Source organism: Mesitornis unicolor, unplaced genomic scaffold, assembly GCF_000695765.1.
Source record: "Mesitornis unicolor isolate BGI_N332 unplaced genomic scaffold, ASM69576v1 scaffold15614, whole genome shotgun sequence".
Classification (NCBI taxonomy): Eukaryota; Metazoa; Chordata; class Aves; order Mesitornithiformes; family Mesitornithidae; genus Mesitornis; species Mesitornis unicolor.
The window spans coordinates 23,772-33,028 of record NW_010180947.1 but is presented as its reverse complement, the minus strand read 5'-3'; the positions used below and the strand labels follow the sequence as shown (position 1 = coordinate 33,028).

The 9,257-nt window shown below is 43.1% G+C and overlaps 1 protein-coding gene across 1 annotated transcript in view; it reads right to left on the bottom strand.

Moving 5' to 3' along the window:
- Positions 1-263, bottom strand: part of TSPAN3 (tetraspanin 3) — a gene marked incomplete at its 5' end in the record, with an annotated part of 22,827 nt that extends 22,564 nt beyond the window's left edge. Inside the window, one exon of the mRNA XM_010183263.1 lies at positions 192-263. Coding sequence (XP_010181565.1) covers positions 192-263 — 72 coding nt within the window. The remainder of the gene's footprint in view (positions 1-191) is intronic.
- Between the last annotated feature and the right edge of the window lie 8,994 nt (positions 264-9,257).

The following is a 9,257-nucleotide window of genomic DNA, read 5'->3' as shown; positions in this document are numbered from 1 at the left end:
TTAATTGAGCGAGGAGGGGACAACGGCGAGGCGGCGGGGTCCGGCCCGGGCCGTCCGTACCTCCAGCCCTAAGGGCCGGGCCTCACGCCACGGCCTGCCCAGGCCCTTCTCTCAACGCAAGACTGAGAGAAAAGCAGCCCCGCACCCAGAGACTCTGACCTCACCCCGCCCCCAGCTGTTCCTGGGCTCACCCAGAAGATGAGGTTAAGGAAGACCAGGACGGTTTTGGAGGAGGTGATGCCGCACTGCCCCAGGGCGCCAGCCGCAGCCCCTCAGCCTCCGGCCGCGCGGCTCCGCTCTCCTCCGTTACGCTCCCCTCTGTTACGCTCCACCGCCGGCCCCGCCCCACGTAACCCAGACCAGCCAAGGCGGCGGCGCTGCGAGCCTAAGATGGCGGCCGCTCGTGTCACGTGCCAGAAGGGGGCGGAGGCGCCTAAGATGGCGAACCGCTCCCCCTTAAAGGAACCGCCGCGTGACCCTCGCGCCCTCCTCGGCGCGTGGCGGGTACATGAGGCGCTGAGGGGAGGCTGCGAAGGCGCACGCGCTTTTGGAGGTTTGTCAGGCTCCCCGGCGGCCGGGGAGGCGGGAACGGGCGGCGCTCCCGCCCTCTGGGATCACCCGCAGCGCGGCTGGGCTCATCCTCGCTCAGAAGGCACTGAGGTCATGAGGGGTAGAGAAACCTGCTCAGTTGTCGTCCGAGGAGCGGTTTGATGGCAGGGCTCCTGTGCCTTCAGGAGGATGAAGGGTGGTGTCAGGCAGGAGGGATTTGGGATAGGAGCTGAGGCGATTCCACACAAGAGCAGCTGCCTGCAAGACGTGTTTTAAAATGACAGCAGTGAGGATCTCACTGGACGAGTTGCCTTGCTAGTCCGCTACCAGCAAAGGGTATAAAGACATAGGGTGTTGGACTGTGAGGAGATCTCTGGGTGCACTGATGGATTTTAAAGGAGAAACTGAACCAGGCTCTCAGTGACTACGTGAGCTGTGCACCAAGCATGGCAGGCAGGGAGAGTAAACGTACCATGGGGAGGACGGCACGCATTTTACAATGAGGACATTTGGCAGGAAGATGGAACGCTTCCAGTGAAGTAAAAGGGTATGGCTCTTGTTGCACAACCCCACAAACTGAGGGGAAAGTGCAAGCACTGGTAGCTGTTTGAACATTTTGGACACATCCAAAGAGGGTAGGATTTGCCAGTGAAGAGCAAAGGAAAAGTAACTTAAGAATTTATGAGAAGGCATACGTGGTTTCCACAAGCTGCCCTATCATTGAGACTGTACATGCACTCTGGAAGCGTGGGCAAGGTAACATCCATCCAGTATTTGGTGCCTATCTATTCATAACGTTCTCTTTAGCAAGGCCAGTACCCGGCCCTTCATTGCCTTGCTAGTCAAACCAAACCACTCCTCCCATATTTCTTCTAGCATCGTGGTATCTTCCTGTTGATCTTCCTTTTTTTTTTCCTCTTTCCCCTCTCTAATCCTCCACTTTTCCTAGAAATACCTGTCGTTCCTGAGCTGCTCTCCCCTGCTTGGTGAGCTCACTCAATTGCTTCTCCTTGTTCCTTTTGTAGTAGATTTACTTCCCGTGCAGGAACAAAACTTGTGTTACTGAGGGCCTTAACATTTTGGGTATCAGTCTTGTAAAGGCAGACAAGTGGGTATCTGCTATATTCCACTGTTCTGTTTCCATGGCAGCAAAGTGATTTTTTTTTCCCCTCCTACAATTTTAGGAAGTTATATTCAGAGCCAGTTCCAGGATACCATGGAGATATAAGCTTTAAGTCCTTATATGCTCATGGATGAAACTTCCCAATCTTGCAAGCATTAGCAAACCATTTTCTGTCACTAAAAATTAATTTATATACCCAGAAGATATGCTCAAAGTTGGTTGCACTATTAATATGGTTTTGCACTGAATTTATGGCATTTAGGGTGTGATTGTGTCTTGTAAGTTCTGCTTTTTAATGTGCTGCCTGTTTGTGCTTTATATTTTACAATTCTGTGACATATGGTATTTCAAAAAGTATATATAGATTATACTATAAAAAATGCCAGTAGTGCAGGGCAAGAGTGTCCCACTGTTCTCAAATGCAGCCTGCAAGTGTGCTAGCAAGATAATCACTGCATAATTTGTGCATAATTTCACAGAGGCTCAATCTCTAGCATTTAATGTAAGATGCCACTGTAGCACAGACCGCATGGGTTGGCTGAATGGGTCGTTAAGGTGTCTTGAGAAGTTGTTTTGCAGACTTGGAAGTGCAGAGGCAAGTGTGCAAGCAGATACAATTATGATGTGGTTTGCCCTTCGGTTTCATGATTCAACTCTCCGTTTTTTAATACAAACACTGGGAGTTAAATTCTGAGGGCACAGTGTACTTTTGCAATTGAGCCTGGTCTGTTATAAATCACTGATCTAGACAGACTTGTGGAAGATTCCATAGCAGTGGTAATTTCTATTTGCAGGCATGCGTTAGAAAAGTAAAACTGTATTCTTGCTTTTTGGGACAAACAATATAGTAAATGGAATGAGTTAACTCCACTTGAATGAATTCAGTAGTAAAGAGGAATCTCATGCCTTTCACCAGCTCCTGAGGAGGTAATCATAATCTTCTTTGGTACTTTAAAGTGTATAAAAGCCTGGAAAGGTCCATGAACATTGAAGGATGCATAGTAGAAATGGCTGATTACCTGACAAGCATTTTCCTAATCTATCTTTCCATTTAGCATTTGGAATTACAGTTAGCAAAGAAGAGTATCCACCTTGTCAGAGTATTGTAAACCAGTCAGTAGAGGTGAAAAACTGGGACTGTCAGTGTTCAGTAAGGAGGGCAGCAATGGTGAAATTCAGGTTTTTCTTGTGTTCTGAAGCAGGAGAAATTTCTTACCTCTGTGATTCCCATCCATCTGATTTTGTAGCTCTCAGGTTTTTCAGTCATGACTTTCAATCCATTAATTGCCCTTGACTGATAACAAGTGATCTCATAGGAGTCACTCCATGCATTTCTTCACTTTTTGATGAACTTGTACACGGTGAACTTTCAGGTAATGATCAAATATTGGAAGCAAAGTCCATTTTATTGCCACAGAAGAGATGTGGAAGGAACGTGGAGCACTGTTAATGACTAAGGGAGGGTAAAAAAAAAGGTTGAGATGAGTTTATTATCTTTTCTTTATATCATCTGACTTAACTTCCCTAAAATACAGTTTTAACTAATGAAGATATATATACACACACTGCATTTAAATACAGTTTTCATGAACTAATTATGTAATAATTTATCCTTGTTCAAATACATTGGATGGCATGCAGGATGTTTGTGTGCTTTAATGTGATTTATTCCAGCACACATTTGATACCTGCCATTGTGGTGTTGGAGTAAGTGTTGGCATGCTGGAGGAAGACGATTCAGATTTGAGAAGCACCACAGAAAAACAGTTCAAAGCTAAAAGCCTGACATTAGACAGAATCTGAAGGAATTCTGCATATAGAGGCAAAGGACTGATATAATAGTTCAGAAACAAGATACGAATAAATTCCATTTAGAAGCATGCCATTGCTGTTGGCAGCTTCCCCAGAGATACATCATTATTTTTATTAAGAAGTAGGTATAGCTTGGCCTCCAAGTCTGCATTGGTGTTGGAAAGCAACTGAATCTTTATAGTTCATCCATTCTGCACTCTGAGAGAAAGGGAGAAATCATGGCACTGCCCATTCTGTTCTTTGGAGTCATTTACACCAAACGACAAATAGCACCTTCTCCCTTCTCACTCCCCCATCATTTTCTGGGTAAGCTCTCTGCCAGCTCCAATCAGTTCATTTTCCGGGATCTATATCCTGGAAAATGGCTTCAGTGTAACATTAAGTTTCCTTTGGCAGCAGAGCCTGCTAACAAAGCCCTCCTGTCTCCAAACCTGCAGGCATACACTCCTGTCCCTGCACTGCCCCACTCCCTTTCCAGCTGGGCCAGTGCAACTATTTGAAGAAAGGGTGATGCTTTTTTTATTCACAGACAGCTGGGCACTGCTGAAGAAGTGACTGGGGGATGGGAACTTCTTGAATCAGTCCTGCTGTAAAGGAAAGGTTTGTGAAATCTCAGAGTATTGTTTGATGAGGGTTTCCTTTCTGCAGCGTTGGCTTCAGCAGCCGTCTCCTGGCTTCTCCATTCTCTCTCTTCACATGGCAGTAACAAAGGTACCAGTATAACTATTTGTGTAACCATGGAGACTAAGAGGAGGGAGCAGATTATGGCAAAAAATAACTCAAGGAAAAAAAAGTTGTATTTTTAACCTGGATTTTTCCCCAGTCTGTTCACTGGATGGTCCTCAAGAGGATGTACACCAGCCCACCTGTCAAGGCCACAAATAGGCAGAAATGAACAGTGAGCAAGTGTGGGTTTTTTATTTGCTTTCAGCAGAAATGGTTCTGAGACTTCACCTTCCAGGAACCTGGAATGTGGCTCACCTTACCTGATATTCACCAGTTTCTCTCTAGTCTTGACCAGCAATGTAAGCTACCTCTCCAGGTCACTTCTGTAACCAATGGAAAGTGAAAGGATGGTTCATCCCATCCTAAACACTGTGTTTAAGGTGAAATGGAGCACATCCTGGATGATGTTTAACCCCTTAAACATAGAGGACCCTAAATGAGGTGCTAGGTATTTGTCCCAATGAGCTCTCCTGAGTCTAAACTGTTACTGTTCCTTCCAGCTCTCAGGCAAAGGTGTTCATGATTTCTGGCAGATTTCCAGTGCAATTATTGCTGTTAACTGAAGCCGTATGCAGCTCAGTAATGATGAAAGACATGCACTCTTTCAAACATTTCCACTCTTACGAATTTAACATGCTTTAAACAGATACTATATAAACCATCATCACTTTCTGTTCATTTTTCATTCAAAATTCAGCTGTTAAGGTCATCTGTAAGCTTCTGTGCTCTTTGTGCTGTGCCACGCCAGTTCCTTGTGCATATTCTGTATGTCTGTATTGCCTTTTACAGCATCCACTCCAAGCCAATTCACAACTCTTTCACCCTAGCTATTTAATTTTGTGTTTTACCACTAAGAAAGTGTTAAAGAAAACAGAAGATTTTAAAGCTGTTGTAAAAATAAGAAGTCGGTGACAGGCAGAAAGACAAATCAAATAAATAGACTTCCTTACACTGTGGCCTGTATAAGCACTGCCTGGGCACATCATCCAACATGCATGTCCCTATGTCCCCATTACATGATGGGTATGACTTCATTTTGGTTATGGGGGAGCACACCATGGGGGACACAGGCTTGGGGTGTCTCTGTAAGGTGTTGCAGGGCCTCCCTGCCTCAGACGCTAAGTACCGTTGTCAGAGCTCATTACCTCATCTGCCGCTGAAGTGCTTTTGAAGAAAATAGCATTATAATATTCCGTTCTTGTAACTGCTGTTTCTCTATCTTGCTTAGAAAAATGATAAATCTTCTAAAAAAAATCCCCAAACTTCCTAAAAAACAAACTCTAAGTCACAAACCAGTTAGCAGGGCTGCCTTTGCTCCTGCAAAACAGCCCTACCAAACTGTTCTCTTGGTGCCATCTGCTATGAGCTGCTCCAAGATTTAGCATCAGTGCTTGTGCGCACACCTTTTGACAATGATCTTTGCAGTTTACTAATGAAAGGATTTGGCTTCCTCCCAGTTTCCCAAGGCTGTTGGTGTACCTCACAGGTCTAGTATGAGTCCTTAGATGATACTTAGGAGACATGGAGCTTCTGGAAAGCAGAACTCCTGTAACTGTTGAGCTCCCTTGCATAGATATTCTACCTATCCTGTTAGGAATGATCAGGGTGATATCTTTATGGTTACTTTTATCTGGCTTTGAGCAGATGCTCGGCATAATCCCACCAGGTGTTAAGTGCCATGATGTAGCTCCAGAGGAGTGCTTAAAGACATCCATGCATTCAGCTGTGGTTCCAGGAGAGTGAAAGGTCTGGAAAAAAACACTTGTTGCTTTCCAAACGGGTAAGGATCATTAAAGGGAAAGTAACTCCTTCTCTTGTAAAAGCAATTCTTACATCAGTAGTCTGTAAATGTCATCATGACATGACATCATTTGGTGTTTACCTGCTGGCAGACACTCAGCTGTTACAAGGAAAATGAAACATCTTCCTTACCAGTTGTAGTTTGCTGAATTGCAGTCTGAAATCACCACTCTATAATTCTAGCAAGCCAACTGGGGCTTGGTAACCAGAATTAGCAACAAAACGAACTGATATCAAGTAGGTGAATCCAGCTAGAGAAAATAGAAAAGGTTAAGCTTTGTGTGGTACCCTCATCATTGTTTTAGCACCTCTGTGTAGGCGAGTTTTGCAGAGGATTCATTTATGTCATCCCATATTATGTGTATTTTAGTGCTCACTTAATGATGACCTCATATTTCACACAAAATACAACTTCTGTAATGAGAGATCGCGTTTCTGCCAGGATGTTATTAGGGTACCTGCTACAGTGATCTAATGAGATTGACCTTAATTTCAAATTGCTCTCCTCCTGAAACTATTTTTAATGGCCATCTTGATTTATGCAAAGAGACCTATAGCGATAGCCTTCATTTGGGGAAATAAATGATTCAAATAATTATAAATTATGACAAGGTACTTTAAAGTGCTACTATATTTTTGCCATGTTACACACTGCTTGAGTGCAGCGTTGTGAAAGTCTCATGTGGCTTTGTTCTCTCTGCCACTCTGTAAAGAACAAAATAAATGAGTTTAGTTCGTAATGGGTAAAAGATAAAAAGCATGTAATTGCCAACACGGAGCGTGTTACAGCAGCTCTCAGGTGTCACCTTGAGGGTCCCTTACTCCCTGGAGTGCTATTTTCTGCCATCTCCTGGACATTCCTCAAAATTTCAAGGAGATGATCAAATTGGTACTCTAATGTGTTTCTGTCCTGATATTCAAAGCTGTAGTGCATGTAACTTCTGATATATATTTTACTGAGATGAATCCTTTTTTAAAGGGTGATGAAGGAGAAAAAGAGGAATCCATACTCTGACTATTTCTGCTGATTGTCTTAAAATTATTTCGTTGCAGCAGGATGGTTATAGCATTTCAGAGGGAAGATGAGTAGGACATGGATACAATTGGAATTGTATTAATAATAGATAAGAATGCTATGCTATGCCATAGTTATTTTAGTCTGAAAAGCCTACTACCTTACTGGTATTATTTAATCCTTACCACATCCTCAGAAGATTTCTTTTATTACATGGTACGAGTTTTACGACTGATGACACATATCCACTGTAAGACTGAAGATTTGCAGGCTTTGCATATGTATTTTCTATTGTAGGAAATACAAATTGTACAGATTATATGGCTAAAATATGTTCTTACTGCAGCTTATGCATTTCTCCCATGTTTTCTACCCTTTCTGCAGACCTGGCTGCAAATGTCATGCTTGTAAATTAATTTTCAAAAATCCCCACATCAAGACAGGTCTGAATAAACAGCTTAACCAAAATGTAACTTTAGATGGAAAGAGTAAGATGCAAATTAAACTTTAAAAAAAAGGCTTCACGGAAATAACAAGAACAATGTGTCTCCCCAAAGACCATACATGTTACCACGTTAACATAAAGAACTTTCAAGTCTGTATGTACAGCACCATCTGGTGACTTCTGCACAGCAGGATCCCAAAGCAGGGATTTATGTACCTTGCCACATCGTAGACAGAGTCACTCTGTATCCCCCAGCAGACCTGCTCCTTATGTTCCCACTGCCGGATACAACTTCCTCACAAACACAGAAATATGTTTTCATTCCTATTTCCAGGTATTGGCTGTTGTCATTTTTATTTTTGCAGAGGAGCAGGAGGATCTGCTGGTGCTTGTGGCCTCCTCCTTATGTTTTACTATATAGGTACACTTTCCTTGTATCTGGGAAGGGCTCCACAGGCAAAGCTCACTGTTTACAGTCCCAGTCTTGGTAGCAGTCAGCAAGAACATAGATCATTTTCTGGCATCCAGCCTTTCTTGGCTGCCTGTCTTCCTGCCTGGCTGAGACAGCAATTCAGTCTGCGCCTTTCACTTCTGCTGCCCACTGTTTCTGGCTGTCCTCAGTTTTGCAGATGTCCCATGTAATGCCACAGCCACTTTGCTGTGGAACAAACACAGGAAAAATCTGTCTAGATCACCACTGTGCTTGAAAGGTGTGGATCCTGTAGGGTGGTGGTTGTTGGTATTTACTTCCACAAAACCAATGAACTGGGTGATCCATTTGTAAGCATCATCCTCGGGTGCCTCAGCTATTTGTGGATACATGGATTTTTAGCAGTCTTGTCACAGAAACAGTTAGATTCCAAGAGGTTTTAGTTTTCCTGTAAGGAAAGAGCAGGTAAAAAGATTCACAGCGTAATTCTCCAGTGCATTTCACCACAGTACCACTGATTTCATTACAGTTCTATTTCATCTTAAGCCCATGGTAATTGACTGGAATATCATGTTTTTAACCCATAAATCCTTTCTATCCCACACATCTCAGGCAATTACCTCAGCAGCTGTGGGTCTCTGAATCACCAACATGAATTTCCTTACCACTGCAGAAAAATATAAACTCCTTTGTTAGCCCATGGACTTCACAAAAACATCATGTGTCTGTGTCTAGCTACAGCATATCAAGTTCTTCCTCCAGCAGTAATCGTACAAATGCTGCAGCAATGAAATGCTGTTGCTAAGGCTCATATAATTTTTTTCCCATGTAGCTGCTTTCTTAATTCATTAAAAAACAGTTTCTTATAATTTGGCACAGTGGACTGAGCTGGTTACAAAATCAGTCAGTATTGTAGGTGAGAAATAGTAAGAGTGCTGGCAGCTAATCCAATGTTCTGTTCTGTGGAAGCATACAGGTGTATCTATTTTAGCAGTAAGAGAAGGATGAGGATCAGAGATCACACATTTGCCAATGATACTGCATAAAATCTCTTTCCCACAGTGTCCAAAGTCCTTTACTTTCTGATGAAACAACCTGGGATGACATATATGTCAACTTGCATGGCTGTGAAGCCTGCAAGGAGGCTGTGAGGATATTTTGGAAGGTTAGAGACCTTGCTTCAGCAAGGTTAAAATGTAGCTTTATCCTGAGATTTAATTTGATAAGGGGGTAAACCCCATTGTAAATACAGAAGCCCGTATCTCTGTAAACCACTGAGGAAATCTACATTTGATCATTTGAAGGATCATATTTTCATCTTCATTTTTTGTTGGTTTAATCCCTTGGGAACTTCTCT